The 23,920-nt window shown below is 66.3% G+C and overlaps 1 protein-coding gene across 17 annotated transcripts in view; it reads left to right on the top strand.

The window, feature by feature from the left end:
• The window catches only part of KIF1A (kinesin family member 1A), a 67,925-nt gene that overhangs the window by 31,346 nt on the left and 12,659 nt on the right, over positions 1 to 23,920 (top strand). For 11 of the 17 annotated variants that reach the window (XM_057745656.1, XM_057745654.1, XM_057745655.1 and 8 more), the window contains 11 exons: positions 6,149 to 6,267; positions 8,376 to 8,461; positions 9,126 to 9,264; positions 9,433 to 9,601; positions 9,731 to 9,821; positions 11,072 to 11,190; positions 12,133 to 12,188; positions 13,624 to 13,732; positions 14,015 to 14,081; positions 14,176 to 14,260; positions 17,006 to 17,111. In XM_057745656.1, coding sequence (XP_057601639.1) covers positions 6,149 to 6,267; positions 8,376 to 8,461; positions 9,126 to 9,264; positions 9,433 to 9,601; positions 9,731 to 9,821; positions 11,072 to 11,190; positions 12,133 to 12,188; positions 13,624 to 13,732; positions 14,015 to 14,081; positions 14,176 to 14,260; positions 17,006 to 17,111 — 1,146 coding nt within the window. Of the gene's footprint in view, positions 1 to 6,148; positions 6,268 to 8,375; positions 8,462 to 9,125; positions 9,265 to 9,432; positions 9,602 to 9,730; positions 9,822 to 11,071; positions 11,191 to 12,132; positions 12,189 to 13,623; positions 13,733 to 14,014; positions 14,082 to 14,175; positions 14,261 to 17,005; positions 17,112 to 19,393; positions 19,421 to 23,920 lie in introns of all 17 variants that reach the window. The other 6 variants (XM_057745652.1, XM_057745642.1, XM_057745641.1 and 3 more) reach the window with 1 other exon arrangement.

Below are 23,920 nucleotides of genomic sequence, written 5' to 3'. Positions count from 1 at the left end.
GCCCCCGCCCCAAGCAGGGCCCTCGGGGACACTTGCAAAGGTGGGGGCATGCGTCTCTGCACCCCCACCAGCCAAGGTGGCTTCCCCTCCCTCCACCGTTTTCCGAAAGAGGTGGAGGGTCCTGGTCTGCTCCCACTGCCGCTCCCCGCTCTGTGGGAAGAGGAGCAGAACCTGGAGGAGGCCTTCCCGGGGGGCAGCGAAGGAAGGGCAGGTGCCCAGGCAGTGGAAGGGCCTCCCGCTGAAGCCCTGGGGCCCGGGCAGCCCGGCCTCTCTCTCAGCCGGTCTCTGTCTGAAGGTGAGGGCCTCCTGTTCCTCCTGACCCCCAGGCCATCAATGCCGGAGACGGGGCCTGTGGCCGCGTGCCCTCATGGGAAGTGCCCTTTGCAGAGGAGCCGGTGATTAAGTTTCCTGGACAGAGGAGAGAGGCCAAGTTCAGGAGGGGGAGTGGGGACCCCAGCCTGCAGGCAGGTTGGGCAAATACAGTCCATCCATGTTTTTATTACCAGAATCGAATGGAAGCAAGAAGGTGAAGGAAAGATCTAGAAACCTAGGTGTAGTAGTAGGATATTCAGCTCTCGAAACTGAATTTACACATTTACGTATAGGCAAAGGGGTAAGATAGTTTTAACAGCAAGCTTTTCAGGAGTTTGCGATTGCTTCCTTGGGCTAGACTGATGGAAGTTTCTGGAAGTCTTGACCTTGGAGCACCCGTACTGAAAGCTGAAGATCGAGGCTGGTCCCCAGATAATGAGGTGTGCACTGGGAGCCCATGGGTGCAGGTGATGGAGTGAAAGCCCGCTGGTTCCTCTTGGAAGGAAGCGGGTTCTCACGGGCGAGTCCTGGGTCTATTCTGATGAGCTTTCCCTGAGAGTGCGGTGCTGGCACTCTAGACAGAACCGCGAGGCCTCTCCCTGAGGGGCCCGTGCGGGGCGTCCTGCTCGGCTGAGCCCGAGGGGGAGGTGTGGCCCCAGGGGGCTGGCTCCACGCAGGCCTCGCAGAAAGCCTGGCCGCGAGGGCCAGGGTGCTGGGTGTCAGGCAGGCGTGGGGTCGGGGCACGTGCGGGTGAGGACACTGGGAGAAATGGGGGTGGGCTCTCGCAGTCTCAGCCGGAAAGAGCTGGGTCCTTCCGACATTCCCCCCTCCGTGGATCTGGGATGTTACAAAACAACCGAACCAAACCAAAGCCACGAGGGAGAGGCCAGCTCCCCACGGCGGCCGTCTGCGAGGGGCTTCGTTTGGGAACGCCCCGATCTTTTTGGTTTGGCGAGAATTGGCTTTTCCCGCGCAGCAGCTGTGCAGGCCCAGGCCCTGAGAAGGACCCCGTCTTTGGTTTCCTTTTATCCTTCTGGTAGCTGCTGGCTCTCTCTCCAAAGCTTAAGCGAAATGGGGGCATCCACTCTCGCCCCCCTTTGGAAAGGCTCTCCTGGCCCCAGCATGCGTCTGCACCTCACCAATCTCGCGGTTAGCGCCGCCTCCTTCCTCCCGCCACACTCAGCCCTGGCTTTGCGCCTCTGCCGCCTCCTCTCTCTCCGGCGGGTCTCAGCCTGCTTCAAGGTGCCCTCACCTCTGTGAACGGGGCCCCCGGCAGGGGCCTCCCCCGTCCTGGCCAGGGGTTCCTCACCCACGTCCAGGGTCCGCGCCCCAGGGGGCCTCTCCTGGCGGTCTGTGTGCCGGTGAACTGGGAGGCGGGGTGGGCTGGCCCAGGCGGGGGAAGGGGGTCTGGGGGCTCGGTCTCCCCCGTGATCCTCCCTGCCTGGACCATCGCTTTCGGAAGGTGGGTGGGCAGGGGAGCTGCAGAGAGAGGAGGGCGAGGGGCTGACTGTCTGGAACGGAGGGTCCCGGGGAAAGGGGACTGGCGACCACCCCAGGGACGTGTCCAGGACTCTGTGTGGAAAAGCGCTGACCCGCCGTGTCTGCTCTGTGCCAGCTGGGCTGGCGAGGCCAAGCCCGGCTCCCAGCTGGGTGCGCGCCGCGTGCCCAGCTGCTCAGCCTGAGTCGTTACCGGCGAGGCCCCGAGCCACTCCGCGTGCGGGTGGGTGCGCTGTGGTCAGAGGGCTCCTCTGGACGGGGCAGGGCTGTTCTGGCCCCAGGTGGTGGGTGCTGATGTCAGGCTGACTTTGGCACCTGGAGGGCAGCGAGGGGGAGGCCCAGCCTCTACACCACGGGTCCCATTCCCTCAAGTCCTGGTGCTGTTGGTCGGGGTGGGCCCGGGCTCCTCCAGCCCCCACCCCCTGCCCTTGAGGCTGGTGCTGCCAGCGGGGGCAGTGGCTGCTGGGCCCCCGGGGCCCCTCCGGGCTGAGCGCACACGTCACCGTCACCAGTCAGACAGGGGCCGGGGCAGCAGGAAGGAGAGAGGATCTAGTGAGGCTTCCTTTGCCTTCTGGGAGCACCGGTCCCGGAGCTGCAGCTGGGTCTGCATGCGAACCCACCTGGGTGCCCCAGTGAGCGTGAGAACAAGCCTTCGCACAGCTGGGAGGTGACGTTCAGAGAGGGTGTGCGTGGCCGTGGACTCCAGGCGTCTTGCTCACTGTCAGACCCCAGCCTCCAGCCACGGGGGCCCTCGAGGCCCCGGCCTTGCTGTTTCCGTTGCCAGCAGTGTCTGGGTTTTCATTCCCCTCAGACATGAGGAAATGCGGAAAGATGGAGAAAGACTTCCTTAATTAATGAGCCGCATTCGTTAGGCCGTGTGCCGTGGAGCGCGGTGTCCACGTGCTGGGAGCTGCGCCGGAGGCCGCCTGTGGGTCGCGTCCCAGCTGGGGCTTGGTGCGGCAACCTCCTTAGTGTCCTAGAGCCTCCGTCTCTTCACCCGTGAAACGGGGCGTGCAGGGTGCGTTTTACTGGCTCTAGCACGCTGTCTTAGCTCTCCGCCACCGTGTTTCTGCCCCTGAGAAAGAAAGGCACAGCTAGTCCAACCAAGCTGTGCCTCTGGTGAGGGGCCCGGCTTCAGGGCTGAGATGTGAGCAGAGGAGACGCGGCGCACCTGCCGCGCGGGGTGCTGGGGGCTCCAGTGCTGCCCCCGTGGGCTCGGCAGGGCAGGCGCAGACCGTTTCTTCACCGGAGCTTTCAGTCTCACGGGCTCCCAGTGGGATGGTTTGAGCCTTAGGACACGAGGGGAGAAGCCCCCTCTGATGTGTGGGACCCTGGCATCGGCGCCCACGGGGGGACCACGGTAGGTTTGTGGGGCAGTGAGGCTGTGGGGGTAGCCCGCCGCGGCCTCGCCTGTGACTGGGCTGGGCCTGGTGCCTGCCTCAGTTTACCTCTCTGTGTAGTGCCTCAGACTTCCGCTAGCCTGGCCTTTGTGGACTCAGAGAGGGAGAGGGGTGACCTCCTGCTCCTCCGTTGCTGCCCCACAGGGTGGTCCTGGGTCGCCCCCAGGGCACTGTGAGTGGCCTTCTGGGAGCTTGAAGCCCTTGGGGAATTGCCCCCTGAGCCTTTAAGGAAGGCAGCCCTGGGCGGGCCGGGGGCCTTGGGTTGGCCCTGAGCCTGGCTCTCCCTCCTGGCCGGGTGGCCCTGCACAGCCCATAAACTCTCTCTCCGGAAAGCTGTGCTGATCAGGGACCCCGTGCCTGGCACCGTGCCCTCCCCCAGCCCACAGACAGAGATGTCCCTGCCTTCCCTGAGGGTCCTCCTGTGGGGTCCCTGTAGGGTGAGGGTGGGGTGGCAGGCCATGGCCCCTCCCTCCGGCTGTGCCTGGGGTTCCTGGGAGCCTCCCGACACCGGGCTTTCTGCAGCGGGCAGTGCCCCAGGGGAGAGGCCCTCCACCTGCTGGAGAGCAGGTGCGGACGCGGGCCTGCAGGTTGGCGCCGTCCTAGCCCGTCCCCTAAGCTCTCTCAGGCAGGGTGGGGTGGCTGGGTGGTGCCCCAACCCAGGGGACAGCACGCTGGCGGGGGCACAGCAGGTCTGCACGTCTTCCCGCAGCCGGAGTCCCAGGTCCCCTCCAGGTCCCCTTCTGGACCTTGCGACGTTGCTCGTTTCATGGCAGTGCCCCCTCCTCCCGATTTCAGAGGCCCTTGGCCAGGAGCCCAGCTGCCCGGCGAGGGAGGGCCGCCCCCGTCCCGTCCCGAGGGGCTGCTGGGAGAGGCCAGCCCTCCCGCGGCAAGGGCTTCTGCTCTCTGGGCCTCCGTGTCCTTCTGGGACCAGGGCCAGGGCTGGCTCTGCTGGCCTTAGTGGAGGGTCAGGGGCAGTGGCGCCCCAGCACCCCCATGCCCACCCCCAGACGGGCAGAGGTGCCCCCACCGTCCACCCGCACGCTGCTCCCGAGGAGTGTGTAGAAGGAAGGGGCTGTGCCGGGGAAGAGAGGCTTCCTCTCGCCCAGGAGGGTGGCCCGGGGTGACGCTCGGGCCCGGGAGGCAGCACGCCCTCCCTGATGGGGCCGTGTGGGCCCGCGTGTGCCCAAGAAGCGAAAAACAGTCAACAGAGCTGGACACACTGGCACACTCAGACGGACGGGGAGCTGTGAGGAAGGCGGCCTGGACGCTGAGGGGTGGGCGGCTGGGGGCCGTGGCGGGGACAGAGAGGCTGGCGCCCTTGTGGCCAGAGCAGGGCTGAGGGGGGTGGGGCGGGGCTGCTGCAGGGGCTCCGCGGCCTCTCGGACGCAAAGAGCTTGGAGGCCACGGCGGGTGGGAGTCCGGGCGCGTCGTAGGGCCCCTCTGGTGGCGGAGGGGCCGTGCGGGAGCGGGAGGGAGGCCGGGGTGACGCGTGTCAGGGAGACTTTTGAGGTGGAACTGACAGGTCTGAGACACGCGCCAGGACGGTGCTCAGATTTCTGACCTTCCGGGGGAGGGTGGTGGTGGCGAGATCAGGAGCCCACCCGAGGGGGGACGCCAGGGCCTGGGACCAGGGCCCCCGGGGAACAGCCCCTCCCCGTGCCTCCTGCCACAGGGGGTCCAGAGTGGGGACCCTGGGGCTCTCGGTGTGGGCGACAGCAGCCGCTCAGCCTGGGCGAGGGGCAGGGTGACAGGGTGACACGCCTCTCCTCCCGTCCTCCCGGCTCCCACCACCATGCACCCGGCACCAGCGCCCACCTGGCCAGCAGACTCCCACCTCTCCCACCTTCCTCCCTGCTGCTCTCACCTCTGTCCCTGCCCCCCCCCCCCATCCCCGGCCAAGGGCCTGGGCATCCCCCACCCCACCTTCTGCACTTCCTCCCCAGCACCTCCCACCCTCTTGTGTCCAGATCCTGCCCAAGCCGTGCCGGTCCCCCAGGACCACCCCCAAGACCCACCCCTAGAGGCTGCCAGGTTGACGCCTCTGAGTTGGAGGAGAGGGCAGAGCAGGGCAGGAGGCAAGGGTGCCCCCGAAAGGAGGGTGTCCCCCAACGTGGAGGGTGCCCCTGAATGGCCGGGAGGTGTGCTCGCGTCCGCCTGCCCCCCTGGCCGCGCAGCGCAGGCTCCTCCAGGGTCCCCTCTGTCGTCCTGACTGCCCGTGTGACTCCCGCACGCTGGCCGGGTCGGGCAGCGGGGCAGCCCCCGGGTGACGCGGCCTCTGCCACCCTGTGCTGGCACCAGCTGGGCACACAGCTGAGTTGCCCGGGAGAAGGGGGGCTCTGGGCGCCCTGGGAGCCGGAGAGGCCGGGCCAGGTGGCGCCGTGGGGTCCGAGGCGTCCTTGGGGCTCTATCCGGCCAACGCCCCGGGTCCCGGTGGGGGGGGGGTGCCCTGTCTCTGCTGACGTCTTGGAGCTCCCACCCGCCGTGTTTCTGGAGAGGCTCAGGGAATTGTGAGCTGTGTTCCGCTGTGGGGTCCGCGAGCGTCAGGGGCGGGTGGCCATCAGCCGTAGCGTGAGGGTCGTAGGTCAGCGAGGCGGGTCCCCAGGTCCTCCTCCTTGAAGCAGGCTGAAACCTCCCTCCTCGGCTGTCTCTGCTCAGACCGCGGGCTTCGCCCTGGGCCACCCCGCTCACCGCTGCCTCTGCTCCCGTGGCGCCCGCGTCCTCCTCTGTCCCTCCGCCTCCTCCTGCCTCCTCTGCGGCCGAGGGCCGCCCCCGCCCCGCCCCGCCCCGCCCCTGCCTGCCCGCCCAGCTGCTTGCGACCCTGGCTGCCCTGCTTTGCTCTGCTTTGCAGTGTTGTGTCGTGAGCCCGGGCCCTGCTGCCGCCACCACCTGTCACAGCGCGCGGCGGGGTGGCCCTGACCGCGGCCTCCGCTTCCCCCCAGGGCCTTCGTGTACCTGAGCAACCTGCTGTACCCCGTGCCCCTGGTGCACCGTGTGGCCATCGTCAGCGAGAAGGGTGAGGTGAAGGGCTTCCTCCGCGTGGCCGTCCAGGCCATCTCAGGTGCGTGCGGGGCCGCCCGGGCTGGCTGTGTCCCTTCACCGACGGGGCCCCTTGGTGGGGAGACCTCTGCGGGCCTCGCACGGTGGTCCGTGTGCATCCAACCCCGGCCGGGCCCCCGGCCTCCCCTGTTTCTCCCCGCGGGAGCAGCCCCTGCTGCCCGGCTCCTGGCTCCGGCCTCCTGGATTCTTCCCGGTCGGCTGGGACCTCCGGGGCTGTGCAGGCCAAGGCCAGCCCCCTCTGGCTCAGGCCCCCCACCGGGCAAGCCCAGGTGGACCCACAGACCCAGCCTGGTGCAGAGGAGTCTCCCCCGCTCCCCTCCACCGCCGTCTCGGCCCCAGGACAGGCACGCAGACTTGCAGCCCCCAAGCCTTTCCCGATTCCCCAGCATTGCCCCCCTCGGACCCCTTGGCCTCTCATGTGCTGGCCTGTGTCCCCAGAGGCCGTGGACCCCCTCTCCACTGTGGGCCTGGCGATACAGCCCCCCTCACTGCAGAGGCAGACACCCTCTCACCGCCCAGTCACCTTCCCGGCCCGCCTCACAATACCTTTGAGCCTGGTTTGCTCCCTTAAAAGTGGCATCCGCTTTGAAGCTTCATGGCGACGGGAGAACACAGGTGTGGGAGTGCTCGGCCACAAGGCCTGGTGCTTGTGCTGTCATGGCCGTTCCCCCCGGTCTCTGTCCTCGGGCCCCCGGTGCCTCCAAGGGACTCTCTTTCGTCTCCGCGGCGTGGCCCAGGCTCCTTGGGGCGAGAACGGGGCAGAGACAGAGTGTGTGGCTGCAGAGTGGCTCCAGGCCGCGACAGGGAGGCTCGGGGAGTGAGCAGCCTGTGTGGCCTGTGCTCCCACTGGGTGGCTCACGCGACCCCACCCTGGATGTCTGGGCCCCGCTGTGCCAAAATCTCACTGCCCCGCAGTTCCAGGTGCTCTTTCCAGCACCTCCCAGTCACGCCACCATGGTGCTGAGGCCCCCGGGGACCCAGTGGAGAAGGGGCAGCCTGGGGTGCGGGTGGGGGCGGCTCTAGGGAAGAGCCAGGTGACAGGGATGCTGGGAACATCTCGTGCTGCTCTCATCCCTCAAGGGGGACCCTGGCCCTGCGGTCTCCGGGGGCTCCGTCCTCCCTGGGCTCTTCCTTGGCCCCCATTGAGCAGACCCCACTGAGCTGGCTGCTTTATAGGTGGACGCTGTCTGTTTGGGCCACACCTGATGTCCCCTGTCTGGTGGCTGTGGTGGAGGAGAGGGGACTTTACAAAGCCACAGTGTCTTGCTTCAGGGGTCTCGCCTGTCTCTGCCCCCGACCATGGCAGGGGTCGGCTGGTTCAATCTCCCCACACGGAGACCTGCTGTGCACGGGCCCTGGGCCAGCCCTGGGCGGTGGTGGGGCAGAGCCACGGGCCTTCGGGCGGCCAGGGTGGAGAGCATGCAACCTCCACAAGACCCCAGAATAGAGGGTCGGAGCCCCCTGGGGTCTGTGAAGTCTTCTGGGGTGGCATCTAGCCAGAGTGGCTGGAGCTGGGGGCCAGGGAGGCTGCGGAAAGCCAGATCTGGGGTCTGCTAGGCAGCAGAAGGGTTGGGGTTTTGTCCCAAGCACGGCGGGGAACCCCACACTCTGTGAAGGGGGGGGTGAGAGAGCGTGTGAGGTGCTGAGTGTCTGCACGGGTGATGGTGGCAGCAGAGGGACGGGTGAGATCCCCAGATGAAACCAGGAGGGCCTGGTGGGGCAGGCTCTCCAGAGGGGGAGGTGGGGCCCGGAGGACCCCTGGGTTCTGCTGGAGCATCTGAGGCTGGGGGAGGGCCCTTCTGTGGGAAGGGCTTGCAGAATCGGGCAGGGGTCCAAAGTTTGGTTTTGAGAATGCAGAGTTCGTGGTCCCATCAGAGCAGGCTATGCTGAGGACGTCGCCGCCTCTGGGCCCTGGGGCAGCGCAGGCTGGTGGTCCGTGTGCCCGGGACGGCGCCCCAGTGGTTCCGGAGTCAGCTGGCAGTGTCGGGGATCCCCCCAAGCGGGGCAGAGCCCGTCCTGGTTCCCGTGCCCTCCCCCCACCCCGGCAGCTCTGCCGCTGCCAGCTGGGGGCCAGCTGGGCCCTCACCATCGGCTCGGTTCCCGTTTCAGCCGATGAAGAGGCCCCTGATTACGGCTCCGGTGTCCGCCAGTCGGGGACCGCCAAGATCTCCTTCGACGACCAGCATTTTGAGAAGGTAGCATGCACGGGTGGTGCGGCCACGGACACCAGCAGACAGGCCTCCAGCCCAGCTCAGCGCTCTGGCCTCACTCGGGGGGACAGTGGACAGTGTCTTCCTCCCAGGGCTCCCCTTTCTGCTCTCAGGCGAGAGGGAGTTGGAGGAGGGTCCCCCTCGGCGCCCCTGAGACCGGACGGCTCCTCCTCTCTCCTCCTTGGGCCCTTTCCTAACCCGGCCCCACCCGGCCACCCCCTGCCCCACCTGAACCTCAGTGCTAACCATCCTTCCTGGACGGGTCGTCAGTGCTGGGGGTGCACAGGAGGGCACAGAGTGAGGGCCACCAGAGGGGGCACTGGAGACTTGTGGGCACCTGGCGGGGGGTGCCTGGCCAGGGCCCTGAGAGCCAGTGGGAGAGCCTTCCTGCATCCTGCCTTTGGCGCGAGGAGCTGAGGGAGGAGCCCTGGCTGAGGGGAGGGGGCAGAGCTGGAGACTGGAGACCGGTTCCCACCGCCCTTTCCCACTTTGTGGAAGCACGCAGGCCACGACAGTGTGGGAGACAGGCCTGGGGAGGCGGGTGTCCGTCCACGGCGGGGCGGGCCTAGAACGAGGCTCCAGGTCCCCGGTGCAGCTGCCGTGGCTGCACCCGGGCCAGCTCTGTCTGACGCGGCTGCTGCCCACGCAGTTCCAGTCCGAGTCCTGCCCCGTGGTGGGGATGTCCCGCTCGGGGACCTCGCAGGAGGAGCTGCGGATCGTGGAAGGCCAGGGCCAGGGCGCCGACGCGGGGCCCTCAGCCGACGAGGTCAACAACAACACCTGCTCAGGTGGGTCCCCACAGCCGCCGGGGTGGGCTCTGAGGCACGGCCCCGCCCCGCGAGGGCCTGGAGGTCCCCCGGCCTCTCAGCCCGGCAAGGGCGGTGAGGACCAGCCCCTGAGCCTGGGCTGCAGCCCCTCGGGTCCTGCCATGCCCCTCTGCCCTTGGCTCCCAGCAGCGGCGACCCCGGAGGGCCTCCTGGACAGCCCCGAGAAAGCCGCGCTGGACGGGCCGCCGGACGCCGCCCTGGACCACCTCGGCCTGGGCAGCACCTTCACCTTCCGCGTGACCGTCCTGCAGGCGTCCAGCATCTCCGCTGAATACGCTGACATCTTCTGCCAGTTCAAGTGAGCCTCGTACCCGGGCGGGGTGTGGGGTGGGCCTTGGCACGGCGCGGGGGGCACCCGGCGGCCCCCGGACGCTGTGGTCCCCGTGCCCAGGCCCCGCCCCCGCCAAACGTCTCCCCCCACTCATAGCTTCATCCACCGTCACGACGAGGCCTTCTCCACGGAGCCGCTGAAGAACACGGGGAGGGGGCCCCCGCTCGGCTTCTACCACGTCCAGAACGTACGTCCCCGGGCCCCCTCCCCCGCCGTGATCGGCCCCTCCCGGGGCTCGGGGTTCGTGCCGCCTCCCCGAGCTCCACGCCTCCTCTCCCTCACTGCTCCTCCCTCTCTGGACACCAGCCCAGTGCTGGGCAGCGGGGGCAGATCAGAGCCCCCGGGGGCGCCCTGTCGCACGCGGACCTGGACGCGCGGTGTCTGGGGTGGCCGGCGAGGCAGCCTTGGCCTGGTGCGGGGGCTGGGTGGGTGCAGGGCACTCGGAGGGCTGCGGGGTGCCCAGGCAGAAGCCGGAGAGGTGAGGAAGGCTGCAGGCCGAGCCGTGTCTCCGGACAGGCTGTCAGGAGAGCAGAGGCTTTCTGGTGTGAGGACGGAAACTGCTGGACAGTGAGGCCTTGGGGGCCCGCCAGGGAGCGTGGGTTTGACCCTGAGCTGCCCGGCTGTGGGTGTGTGGCCTGAGCAGGCACGCAGGCCTTGCTCAGAAGGGCCCTGAGGACGCTAGCCTGTCCTGACCCTCGAGGGAGAGGGGCTCCAGATCTGAAGGTGTGCTTGGTGGAATCCTTTCCTGGCTGCCCCCGCAGAGCCCCACACCCTGGGGGCGTCAGCAGCAGAGACGGGGCACGTCTCAGCCCTGGAGGCTGGCAGCCCGAGATCCAGATGGGCAGGGCTGCTCCCCCTGAGGCTGTGACGGAGAGCCTGTGCCTGCCTCTCTCCTTGGCTCCTAGGTGGCCTTCTTCTCCCTGTGTCCTCACATCCTCTCTCCGTGCTGCCTGTGCCCAAACGTCCCCTCCTTTCAGGGACGCCAGTCCTGTTGGGTTGGGCCTCATTCTAACCTGATCGCCTCTGTGAAGACCCTGTCTCTAAACATATGGACGGGGGGCGGGGGGTGGTCCCACCCCTGATGCCTGGCGCGTGGTCGAGGGCTTGAGAAGGGTCAGGCCGGATGGCAGAGGCCCCCCTTCCAGCTCTGTGCTCTGAAAGCAGCTGAGCCCGGTGGCCCCCAGCCCCCTCTGTCCTGGGGAGAGGGCCCTGGGGTCGCCGCCTGGTGGCCTGTCCACTGGGTGTGTGACGTGAGGAGAGGTGGGCCAGACAGACCTAGGTGAGGAGTGAGCGCGGTCCGCCTCGTGGGCAGAGGTCAGCCTGGCTGGGGGTCTCGGATCTGGGCCTGGAGTGCTGGGTCCTCTGTGGAGGCTGAGCACTTACCTCTGTGCCTCTCCTTCCCCTCCTTGACCATGGCCTGGCCGCCCCTCCCGCCAGATCGCGGTGGAGGTGACCAAGTCCTTCATCGAGTACATCAAGAGCCAGCCCATCGTGTTCGAGGTCTTCGGTCACTACCAGCAGCACCCGTTCCCGCCCCTCTGCAAGGACGTGCTCAGGTCAGCGGCCTTGGGTCGGAGGGTCAGGGGGTCGTGGGGGTCGGGACCTCTCCGCCTCCTGGCCAGCAGGGTCGGCCCGGGCCCTGAACGGCTGCAGAGCCGTGCGCCTCTCGGGGCCCATCTCCCGGCCTACGCAGGACCCGGGGCGGGTCAGAGATGACGCCTGAGGCCTGAGGAGGAGTGCCTTAAAGAGTCGCTGTCGGCACCTGGGGCGGGGCTGCGCGTGGGCCTTGTCCCGGGGCCAGGGGAAGCTGGGCACTGGGCTGGAGGAGGCCGGGGTGGCCCGTGGGGAGACGGCTTCACGGCCCCCCGAGAACTCTGCTGGAGGGCCCCCACGGTTTGACTCTTGGAGTCCTCGGCTCCCCAGACTGAATGAGGGCCGTTCGTCCTGCCGCCTTGTAGCGGCAGCCTGCCGGGGGCTTGCAGGCTGGGCTGGGTGTGTCCCCTCTGAGGCCACCCCCCGCAGCGTGTGGGGAGAACAGCCGATAGGCGTCAGGGATGGTGGGACCCCCTGCTGCCACCTCCATGTCCCCTTTCAGCGGACATGCGGGACCCAGACGGAAGCATCTGGGGTACCGGGGAAAGGGAAGGGCCCTGGGAGGAGCTGGTTTCGGGGCCTTTGGCCCCAGGAGCCTCGTCTGTCCTTGGGAGAGCCGCAGGGCCCTGTCCTGGGAGCCCCCGGCCCTCACCCCCGTTCTCAGGGCCTCGTGGGGCCTCTCAGGCGGGCCTGGGGTCCTGAGGGGCACTCCTCCTCTGAGCTGGTGGAGGGCCTGAGACCAGGCCTTTCCCAGGCCCTGTGGCGGGGAGGGAGGTCGGTGCAGGCCTGGGGCCGGTAGCCTGCGGGCCTCCCCGGCCAGCCCCGCCCCCAGCTCCCCGCTCCAGCTCGGGGTCCTGTGGGCACCCGTCTCTGGTCACCTCACACTGGTGCTTCTGTCCCCACAGCCCCCTGAGGCCCTCACGCCGCCACTTCCCGCGGGTCATGCCGCTGTCCAAACCAGGTAGGCGGGGCGCTGCTGGCTGCACCCCTGGGCGAGCGGGTGCCCGTGTGGGCAGGCCCCCCACGGCTGAGCGCCATCCCGGTGATGGGTGTGTGCTCGCTCAGGCTCCTGGAGCCACCCTGCCCCCGCCAGGCCTCACGGGGCCCCCGTGGAGTAAGGGGCTCACGCTGGATCCGGGGGCCCGGGGTGAAGGCGCAGGGACGTCCTTTACGCCTCGGCACACACAGGGCAGCAGGGCGACAGTCGGGTGGCACCTGCCCGGAGCCCCGTGAGGCTGCCTGGAGCCAGGCCATCTGAGCTGAACCTCGCAGGATGGGCCAGGTTTGGGATGAGAGCAGACCAGGAGGCTGGTCCACGGGAGGCTGAGGCTAGAGGTGGGCGAGCCAGTGGGGTCCCTGGAGGAAGGGCACTGGGCAGGCAGTGCCCTCGCCTGGCTCCCAGAGACCCTGCCCTGGGAGCGGGTGAGCCGTGGGAAAGCTCTTCAGATCAGTTGGATTCTAGTTAAAAGAGGTGATAGGGTTTTTTTCCTGCCCCGATGACAAAAGCTGAAGCCCAGGGACACAGTCAGAAGACCAGACAGTCAGTGCTGGGGGGCAGTGCAGCTGAGGCCCCTCGAGGTCAGGGGGCGTCATCCCTGGCACGGTTGCCCAAGGGGGTGCTGTGTAGGAGGTGCCACTGCTCCTTCCAGGGCTGCGCCTGCGGTGACCCTTGCAGACTGAGGGTGCCTCGGGGCGAGGGGGACACACACCAGCCCCTCCAGGCCTGCCGACCACCTGTGGACGTAATCCTGGCCTGTGTGGGTCTCACGTTGGCCACGTGTGTTTCCGGGCTGCTCATCCTTCCCTGCGGCTCCAGGGAGGCAGTCAGATGCACATTTGCAGTGATGCAGTGGGGCGCCGGTGGGACTTGACAGAGGAGGGGCTGTGGATGGAGGTGGGCGGGGGGCGCATGGGGCACAGGGCCTGTGCATCAGGAGCTGACCACGTGTGGAGGGCGGTGGGAGCCGAGGGCCAGGGCTACTCTGTGCTGGAGGCGGGAGCCTGGGCTGGTACCTGGGCTGAGGCTGAGGGTGGTGTAGCGGAAGGTCCTGGGCCGGTGGTGGGGCCTCTGAGCAGGCAGGGCTCCTCTGTCCTGCTGGGTCTGTGGGGCTCAAGCCCCTGCCCTCTTCCGGGGCCTGTGCCCGGGTGTGTGTGGCCGCGCACCCCTCCCACTGGGCACAGAGAAGCCTGCATTCATGTCTGCTCCTCAGGCCCGTCTGTGCCCCGAGAGGGGCGAACCCTGGGGCCTGGGGCGGGGTCTGCTGGTGGTTTCCCTTGGGGGCCGATGTCCTGGCTGCTCCTGAGGTGCCCCTTCTCTGGCCTCCCCGTGGAGCGCGCCCTCGGCACGTGAGTGGTCCGCTTCCCGCCAGGGCGTGCTTCTCCCCTGTCATCCCCAGTGCCTGCCACCAAGCTCAGCACGCTGACGCGGCCCTGCCCTGGGCCCTGCCACTGCAAGTACGACCTGCTGGTCTACTTCGAGATCTGCGAGCTGGAGGCCAACGGCGAGTGAGTCCCGAGCCCGTGCTGCCCTGACTGGGGATGGGCTGGGGCGCCCGGGGCTGTGGAGCGGGGAGGGCACGGCGGGCTGGTCGAGGTGGCACATGGTGGGTCTTCTCACCCAGCTGACGTGGATCTCCCTGGACTGGGCTGCCCCACCTTTGCCAGAGGGAGCAGCTGGATTTTCCCCGTTTCCACCCGTTCCACTCCTGGGGGCCAGGTGTCTGTGCGGTGGGTGGGGTGGGGCCGGGAGGAGGGGCACGGCCCTCACCTCTCGCGTCTCTCTCCCAGTTACATCCCTGCAGTGGTGGACCACCGTGGCGGGATGCCGTGTATGGGGACTTTCCTGCTGCACCAGGTGTGAAGCCCTTGCTGCCCGCACCAGCCTCGAGCCCCACCCCCCTGTGGCCCCCAAGCCACCTGACTGTGTCCTCGCTCCTCGTGCTTCGCAGGGCATCCAGAGACGGATAACTGTGACACTACTGCATGAGACCGGCAGCCACATCCGCTGGAAGGAAGTGCGAGAGCTGGTCGTGGGTGAGTGAGGGGGTGGGGGCAGCCTTGGGGGCTGGGGCTGGGTTGGCAGGAAGAACACAGACCACCCCGCTCCCCCCCAGCCCCTGGCCAGATGCCTGAGTTCTAACCACGGCTCTGCCCCTATTGCTGTGTGGCTTTGGCTAAGTCACTTAACCTCTCTGTGCCTCAGTCCCTCACCTGAAAAACAGAGCTTGGACTCAGGTGATGATTCCAGACTTCTGTTTCATCACTGTACTAGCTTGCTAGGGCTGCCCTGACAAAGTCTTGCAAACTGGGTGGCTTAGAACCACAGAAATTTATCCTGTCACAGTTCTGGAGGCCTAAGTCCTGTGATAAAGCTGTCAACAGGGCCACGCTCCCTCTGAAATCTCAGGGGAGAATCCTTCCTTGCCTCTTCCAGCTTCCAGTGGTTTGCGGGGAATCCCTGGCTTGTAGACACATCACCCAATCCTCCATCTTCATGGGCATAGATACTTAGATGAGGGTCCGCCTGACTCCTGTGTGTCAGCGTCTCAGCTAATCACGTCTGCCAAGGTCCTATTTCCAAATGAGGTCACGTTCTGAGATTCTGGGGTCGGGGTTACAACACGTCTTTTTGGGGGGACACGGTTCAGCTCACCGAGATCGCCCAGGAGCCTGGCTGTTTTCCTTCTGTAACTTCATGTCGTGAACTCTCTCAGCTGCTGGAAATGTTTCCTTGGCTGAATTTCTGTAAAGACTTTGTCTTCCCAGTTTCCATTTGAGGACAGGGACTGCTGTCCCTTCCAGTGTGCCGTCTGCGTGAAGCCACCCACGCCACCCTGGCCTGGAGCTGAGGGTCCCGTGGCAGCCCCGCCCCGGGCGTTGGTGTGGTGGTGGGCAACAACTCCAGGGCAGAGTCCCTGGGGCTTGCAGGGGGGTCTGAGGGTGCAGTCGCAGGGATGTGACAAGGGGCCCATTGCCCTGCACCCCGAGGTGCAGGATTATGGGCAGGGAGGTTTTGGGGGTCGCAGGACAAATGCTTTTATTTAAGACATTTTGTATCTATTTTCACACAAATCAAAGAAATGGTAGAACAAGCACACACACCCCCGTTTCAGATGTTGTTTAGGGAAAATCTAAAAAGCAGTGCATCAGTTTGAAGAAGAAGATCAAACAGACACCCAACTTGCTCACGGACGTACCATATGTGGGTGGGAAAGGATGCCACCTTCACCCCAAGCCTGTTCTGCCCAGAGGGAAGGGTCTACACCGCCCACTGACCCGGCTCCAGCCTGGGAGAGGGGCGAAGAGCTTCTGGTCCTGGTAGAACCTCTCCCTGACATCCCACCCTGCTACCCTCATCCCTGGGACGGTGACCGGCATCCCCGTGTCTGCACAGAGGCTGCACCCTTGTTGGCCTTAGGGAGCCGGGCCCTGGTCCTGGGATCCTACCTTTCTCTCTGCTCCCCCAGCCACATCCTGTTTGAAAATGCAAACAGGGGTGTTTGTGTGTTTGGGCGGGGTGGGGATAAGTGTGCTATTGAAAGGAATTTGGGGAGATGTTGGTATGAACACCAAAGCCCCCACTCCTGGGTTAAGGGGTTTGGGCTCTGCCTCTCTGGGCTGCATAAACCTTGCAGACCTGTGAGTGGACATCTCGGCCTGACCGGGAGCTCTGCGGGCATCAGCTTTGCAGGTGGAGAACCTGGGCAGACCCTGAGCGGACAGAGTCCCTCCAAAGAGCCTCTGCTGAAGCCCACGCCCTGGGGGGTGAGGAGGGGTGGGGCTGGCACTGGGGCCAGGTCTCTTATGCAGCTGAGCCCTCCCCAGCAGGGGGCCATGTGGCCCTTCCCCGCCTTAGCCTGCAGCCGTGGGTGACGCAGGCTGCAGGGACACACGGCTGGAAACACACCTGCCTCCTCCCAGAACTCAGATGTTGCAAGAAGGTTCCAGGAAGTGGAGCAGGCTGCTCCAGCGTGTGGACTCAGAATTCTGGCCTGGTGTTGGGGTTTATTTCAGCTCCGTGCATTGGGCGGGAGTTGGGGGTGGGGGCGGGTAGCCAGGCGGGGAGAGGCCCAGTGATTCCTTTCTGGCTTAACAAAGAACACTCAGTGTTCATTTATTCCTCGAGGAAGCAGAGTGGTCAACCTGACCATCTTTACAAAAGCAAGAAATTGTTAAGGAAACCGCTAGGCGGACGCTCTGACTCGGGGTGGCTCCAGTGCCTTTACAGAGTCACTGCCACCCCCCACCCCCGCCAAGCGCCGGCCTCCTAGAGGGCTCTGTTGGAAATGCTTCTTGCAAGGAGAGTTTTTTGACCCAGATAGTGTTTCTTTTCTTTCTTTTTCCTTTTTTTTTAAGTATAAAGAGAAGAGGGAACATTTTCTCCTTCTCATCCTGCTAAGATTTCCTTTCCAGCAGGTAGGAAGTCCTGGGACTTCTAGGCTGAGGGATTGGAATCTCTCAGTTGGGGCTGGGGAGATATTGCAAGAGTTATTGATGGCTGAGAAACTAAAACACTCAGAACTTAGGCTTCAGGAGGAAAGATGGTAGGACGTCCACTGACAGGTGGCACCATAGCAGCTGCAGACCTCGTGGGGGCCTCCCTGTCCGCCCTCCGCCACCCCCGTGTTGCCTTTCGCCAGGTGCTCTGTGGCCACGTGGGGGCCACATGACGTGCCTTCGACGTTGGAAGCTCTGGCCCAGGCAGAAGCGGAGAGCAGGGACCCAGTGCCCCGCCTGCCCTCCTGGGAGGTGACGTGCGGCCTGTCCCCTTTCCCGTAGGTCGCATCCGAAACACCCCGGAAACCGACGAGTCCCTGATCGACCCCAACATCTTGTCTCTCAACATCCTCTCGTCCGGATACATCTACCCAGCCCAGGACGACCGGTGAGTCCCCGGGGGGGCGGCGGCAGGGCTGCTCCAGCTCCCTGGAGGAGGACCCAGGGTGTGTTCTCAGCCCGCCTGCCTGGCCCGCCTGACCGCATAGAGTCCACAGCTTTCCAGGCCCTGCTCTCGGACCCCTCCAGGAAGGGGTGCAGAGTGGGGGCCCGCGGCCGCAACGTCCCCCGGCGCGACTGCGCACCGTCCCGTCTCTGGTTCACTCGGTCACTGGACGGAGGGGCCCCGTGGGAGCTGCAGGCGGATGAGCTGGCCCTGTCCTCGGGAGTTCCGTGGGTGGGGGGGCAGCCGGCTTGGGGCGGACAGGCAGGCTGGATTTCCCAGCCACACTGCTGCGGGCACGTCGGTGCCCTCTGGCAGGGGTCCCGGGGCCGGGGGTCCTGGAGGAGTTCAGGGTCGCTCTGGGTCGGCTGTCTGGCGTCCCGGGCGGGCTCTGCCCAACAGCACGGCTTGGCACAAGTTCCTCGTCACTGGGCTGGTCCTTCACAGGCCCCCAGGTGATGGCCGAGATCTCTGCAGCCTGGGCAGTCTCAGCTTGACCACACCTGGGGCCGTGGACGGGGCCCCTGGCAGCCCTGACAGAGCAGGCCTGTGGGGGTTTGCCGGGCTGGGTGGGATAGGAGGGGGAGGCCTCTGGGGGCCCAGCGGGGGCGGCAGCGCGTGACGGCCGAGCGCTGCCCTCCTGGGGGGACGTCGGCGGGCTTGGCTCTGTCTGGGATGCTGCTTTCTGGGGGTTTGGGGACACGGGGAGGGTGCTCCTGAGCCCCGAGGGCTCGACCCCTGAGGGGCAGCCAAGCGCTGACCCAGAGCCTGAGCCATGGGCGTCTCCGTGGTCTTCCGCAGCTGCGTTTGCAGGAGAAGCATCTTGAGGGTTGGGTGTGCTTGGAGTGGGGTGGGGGGACCCCACGCTGGCAGTGAGAGCTGGGTCCGTAAGGATAAAGGGTCTGGGTCCAGACGGAACTCGGTTTCTTCGCAGACCCCCGGAGAGTGGGCTGTAGGGAGCCATCCCCAGTGCAGGCAGCTAGGGGCAGAGGCCCCGACAGCCCGCCCCAGAACCTTCCAGGAGAAACTCACCCTGAACTCATGCCCAGAGGAGACAGGGGGTGGGTGCAGAATGTTGGGGGGTGTTCTCACGGGGGGCGGGGGCGGCATCATGACAGGCAGGCTGGGCTTACCTGGGGGCGGTGGTGAGGCGCAGTGGGGGGGGCCTGTCCCCGTGAGAGCACACCCTGGGGACACAGCAGAGAGGGCCCACCCGCGTGGGCTGCCTGCAGGGACGCGGGCCGTCAGGGACTGGGCCCCGGGGGGAGGTGGGGCCCGCGAGGGCCTTTGTCACCAGGGAGGGGTCTGTCTGCCGTGCTGAGTGCTGCTTTGGAGCTGGAGGGTGACCTCAGCATTCCCCTGACCTCTGAGCCTTCCTTTGCCCCAGCGACTCCTAGATTCTTGGGGCGAGGAAGGGAGTGGGGTGGGGGACGGCGGTGAGGGTGCCTTTGGGCCTCCCGCCATGCACGGTCTCCCTGTGCTGAGGACCGCGTTTCTGGGTTCCTGTCCTCTGGCCAGCATGGCAGCTGCGGGGCACAGGGGCTCCTCCTTGGCTCGGTCCCCAGGCAGCAGAGGGGCCGCGGCCGCGGGCTGGACCTGGGGTCACTGGGGCTTTGGCTAAAGAGGTTCGCCCTGCTCCTGGAAGCCAGAGGACCCATCGCTGGCGGCCCCCTTCTTTTCCCCAGGGGCTGTGGGAAGTGAGGCCAGCCAGGGCCCTCGAGGCGCAGGGGCGTGCGTCCCCGGGCGGGGCCGCGGTGCTTGCCGTAGCTGCTCTGGCCCCTGCTTGGCTCCTGCCCGTGCCATACGGCCCCAGGGCAGCACCGGCCCCAGCCCTGCCTGGAAAAGGCTCAGGGACCCTCCTCAGCAGGTGGGCCCCGCAGGCACCGTCCTCCCGAGGGCCCTCCTCCTCCCTGGACCGTGGCTGACGCCCTTGGAGCTGCGACGGGCCCGGCTGCCCTGCGAGTGACCGGGCCGGCCCCTCTCCCCCCAGAGGCACGGAGGCTCAGAGACCCGGGCCTGGCCTGGGCCTCGGGGCCTCGGCCGCCACCTGCTTTGCCACAGCCTGGGCCTCCTCCCCGCTCAAAGGCCCCGTGCTTTGCAGCCTCCCCGGCTCAGGGTGGGCCTGTCGTGGCGGACGGCTTCTCTCCGCGCTGCCCCGCGCTCGCTCCCGCTGCCCCGCTGCCCGGCTGCCCGGCCCTCACTAACCTGTGATTGTTTGTGTTTTGCAGGCAGTTTCTTGATTCGGACATGCCTAGGTACCATCTGTGCCCTTGGTTTCCTTTCAGCCTCTCCTTCCGCCCCCGCAGCCCCGAGGTTTCATTTCAGCTTTCTGGATTCTCCCCACACTTGCTCACCTCTGCCTCCTGTCTCTCCCACCCTCTCCGTTTGTTTTAGTTCCTTTTTTATTTTTCTCTTCCTTCCGCTTCCTTCCCCATCACCCTCCCTTGGCTGAGTCCCTTCTAACCCCACTCTTGATTTTGGCTGCTTTGGTAGTTTCCTGCCCTCGGTAGACACTGGCTGGCCTCCCGTGCTCCCCCCACACCCCCCAGCCTTGCCTGTCCCCCTCTCCCCCCTCCCTCCGACAGCGGGAGCAGGCGCCCGCATGCAGGCTGGCCCGCCAGGCTGCCTTGGCTGCACCAGCCCCACTCCCCTCGAAGTGAAAGAGAAAAGAGGGAGGGAGGGGCCGCAGTGGGCACAGGACGGGGGGCAGACAGGAGCAGCTCGGCCAGGGACCTCCCCGCTCTGCACCGCCCAGGCCCGGGTGCCAGCCCCTCGCTCGGCCGGGCGGGCGGCTCCAGCCATGCTCCCGGCGTGGCCACCGCACACCCTCTTGGAAGCAGGAGGGTGGTCAAGGTGTGAAGGGCCCAGTCTCTGGACTCACTCAGGTGGTCCCAGGTCCAAACCCTCGAGGCACGTGCTCCTGGGCCGGGGACGGACAGGGGATCCCTCCACAACGTGAGAGAGGCCCGGGCCTGTGGTGGCCGGCCGCAGGGTCCACGAGACCCTGGGGGTGGACAGCCTCACAGTCTGTGATTCCGACTTTGTCCGTGAGACTCTAGTCTGTTCTGCGTGGAGGGTCTGAGTCCCGATGGATTGTGGCCCTGGGGCTCCCTGTTTTGAAAGATGAAAGGAGGAGCAGGAAGGCTTCCAGCGCGAAGTGTGAGCCTTTAAGCTGCAGGGCGGGGGTGGGGTGGTGTCCGCCCTTTTTCGGGATGGAGCCTGGGGCGTGGGGGGCCTGCTGAGGCCGTGTCCCTGTCAGGTCATGTGTGATGTGTCGGGACAGAGGGTCACTGTGCGTGTGCCCCGGGCAGTTGTAGCTGAGGCCCCACGGGGTGGCGAGCAGGCTGTGGTTCCTGCTGGTGTGTCCCCAAGGACGGCGGCGTGTGCACCCACTCCAGGAACAGATCCGTGCACTCCCTGGGGACACGCAGCTGGGTGCGGCAGGGACCTTGTCCAGGAAAACGGCCGTGGAGGAGGGCCCAGAGCAGGGGCCTGCCTCTCAGGCAGTCTGGAGGGCTTGCTGGAGGTGGCAGCCTGCCAGCTGATCTTGGAGGTGAGCTGGGCTGGCCGAGGCGGCTGCCGCCTGCCCAGACAGGGTCCCTGTTCCCAGAAGGCTCTGGGGTGGGATCCCGTCGGTTCAGGTTCTTCCCCGGCGGGGACCCGACTTAGGGGCTGCTTCCCCGATGAGTGGAGACGTCCAGGCCCGTCAGCACGATCACACAGGGCTGTGCGGGCGTTTTATTCCAGCGTGCGTTCCCACAGCCAGCCCCCCGTGATAGAGTGTGCTCAGGCTGGTCCTGGAAGCCCCCTGCAGATACCTCCTGCCTCCGGCAAGGTTCTGGGTGCCGCGGAGACACACCCTGTGGAGGAGGAGACACGGCACCCGGAGGGGAGGGGGAGCCCCTCCTTCCCAGCGGGGCCTCCTTTGCCAGCTCCCAGACTTCAGGAGGCCCTCACCCCTGCACCGGAGCAGGGGGCCCAGCCCCCCGTGTCACAGGTGGGCTCGTTGGCCCCCCGTGGACTTGGCCTGCAGGGGGCTCAAGGCGCTGAGAGGGTGAGGGGTCAGAGCCCCACGACGCAGGCCCGTGCGTCCTCCACAAGGCCGTGTTTTGTGGGGCAGGACACCACTGCGGTGGGTGGTGCTGGGGATGGGCAGAGGGTCCCGTCCCAGCCGTCTGGAGCAGGGCGGGGACTGGGGGCGGCACCCCTGCCGGCTGTGTGAATGTGGACAGGTGGCGGAATCGTCTGGAAACTTGCTTTCCTTCCGCCTCAGGATGGGGATTTTATCACGCCTGCCTAGGGATGTGAGATTAAGGGAGGTGAACATGAGAATCTCTTAGCGGGAACTTTATTAATGTAAGTTGTGTGGTTATTTTCACTACTACCTTGTTAGTATTTAATTTAAAATACGTCTAATTAATTTAAAACGCATACCTCCTGAGCAAAAGCCTGTTTTTTTTTTAATACTAACCACACGCATTTTGCCAAAGGAGCCCCCCTCAGATACCAGGGTCTCACGCCCGCCGCATGGAGCCCTCGAGACCCATGGAGGCGATCAGGAGAGGTTGTCACACGGCCCAGGATCCCCGAAGGGCTGGGTCAGACCTCCCGCCCCCTGTGCTCTTCCCCCAGCTCCGGCTCCTGCCTGGGGCACAGGGTTCCAGCTGCCCGGAGCAGGAAGGGTCCTCAAGACCGTTGAGAGCGTGGGGTGTTGAGAAGGAGGCTGGGGAGGAGGGCGGCTCACGGTGACCTCACCCGTCCCACCAGGTGCGGGGCCTGATTTCTCCAGACAGGTGGCCCAGGTGCCCCAAGGCTGCCGCAGCCTCCCCGGGAAGGGTCCAGTGGGGGGTCTGGTCGAGTTCCCCTTGTGCCCTGCGCCACGTTCCGGGGTGTTAGAAAGGGGGACTAAAGACTAAGTCAGGAATAGTCTGTCCCCAGGAAGCACAGAGCCTGGCCACGGGCTCCGCGTGTCCCCTCACCCCCTCGGTCCTCCACCCCCTCCGTCCTCTGGTCTACGAGCTCGCCCGGGCGGTGGGTGCGGCCGCTCGGCCGCGCGTGCGTGGCGCCCGGACACTGAGCAGAGCCTCCGGTTTGAGGCCGCTCCCCTGCTCTCGGCTGTGAGGCCACATCCTGGGATCAGGGTCCCTACCGGACGGGGCTGCCCTGGCTGCGGTCCGTTGGGCTCAGGCCTGGACGTCTGCCCATCAGATCACCTTCCCCAGAACCCGGGCCACTCCTGAGGGTGACACTTTTTTGAGAAACGTACTTCCCAAGCATAACGCGTTTCTGGTTGAAACCTTGAGCGTGGGGTTTAATTTTCAGATTCTCAGCAGACCCATTCGTATCAGGGTGCCCGCCGTGCCCACCTGTTGGCACACGAGGCTGTGACGCTCGTCAGAAGTCTCTAAATGCCGGCGGGCCCGTCGGCAGCAGGCGAGGTAGCGTCACGTACGGAATGGCCAGGTGCTCGTGCTGAGAGCCCTGAGGTTCCGTCACCGCCCGCCTGGGCAGCCCCGCCGGGATGAGGACCAGCTCCCCGGGGCCTCTGGGCAGCCCAGGGCCTGCTGCGCCCCGCACACGTGCACAGGCAGGGCCGACGCGGGCTCCCTGTCCACAGACCCCAGGGAAAACGAAACGCCCGCCCACGTCCCCGCAGCCTGCTTGTGGCAGGACCACTGTCCCGGCCCACGGAGTCACAGCTGTTTGAGCAAGAAACAAGATGGAAAGGACATTTTACAAACATGACGTTTTCTTTGTTAACAAAATTCTGTTTAACTGAGTTTCCAGTTTCCCCTGCGTGGGTCCTCGCTTGTTAGTACGTCACGCTCTGTGTCCCAGAGCTGAATTGGGGGTGGCCCTGTTTCTGGGCCCCTGCTGCCTGACCCCTTTGGCTGGAGGAGAGCCACCTGCCAGGCCTCCTCATCCAGACCCCCCTCCCTGCCAGGCTTGGAAGGGTCACTTGGAGTCCGGAAGTCAGCCTGAGGGGAGGGGCTCCTCGATGCTGGGCCCCCACTCTGCCACAGGACTGTGCTGGTGGGCATTTTCCATCTGGCGGGAGTCCCTGAAGGGACCCCCAAGGGCTCCGCTGTGGGGCAGCCTGGCCTGCCTGCTGCCCTTTCTTTAAAGTAGGGTCCCAGAGCGCGCACGCAGATGAAAGGGCGAAGGACTAGGACTCAGGGTGGGGCCTGGCTGGTGGGAGGGACTGGGCTGTCCCTACTCTGGCCAGTTTCCCCAGAACGGGGCTGGATCCAAAGGGTCCGCGGGATGGTGGCGGTGCTGAGCCGATGGGGGGCTCTGATGCTCTGCCCCCGAGGTGGCCCCGCCCCAGCGTTTCTGCCTCCGTGGGTGTGGGGGCCGGAGAATCTGCACTTCTGACCGGTTCCCGGTGGCGCATGTGCCGCGGGTCCAGGGACCCCATGTCTGGGCCACACATTCCCCTTAAAGTTGTATCTGGGGGGCTGGCTGGATGTCGCCCGGATAGAGTGAGCAGCGCCGCAGGGGAGGGGGCACGCTTCCGGGATGGCCTGGCGCCCGGACGGGTCCTGTGCCTGCTCGTGAGTGGGGGTCCTGGTGTGGTCTTCCCGCCTCCCAGTCGCCTCCTGGATGCACCGTCTCCCTCTCAGCCCCACTGGGTCTTAGTTTCCTGCCAGGTGATCGAGGGGGCAGCGGTCAGGGCCTCCCACACCCCGTCCAGCAAGCTCAGGGCCTCCCGTTTGGCCGCCTGGGTCCTCACGCCCCGAGCGCTTGCAGCCAGG

The sequence above is a fragment of the Hippopotamus amphibius genome, chromosome 8 (assembly GCF_030028045.1).
Source record: "Hippopotamus amphibius kiboko isolate mHipAmp2 chromosome 8, mHipAmp2.hap2, whole genome shotgun sequence".
NCBI classification, from domain to species: Eukaryota; Metazoa; Chordata; class Mammalia; order Artiodactyla; family Hippopotamidae; genus Hippopotamus; species Hippopotamus amphibius.
The sequence above is the reverse complement of the archived record's forward strand: the minus strand, read 5'-3'. Positions and strand labels throughout refer to the sequence as shown.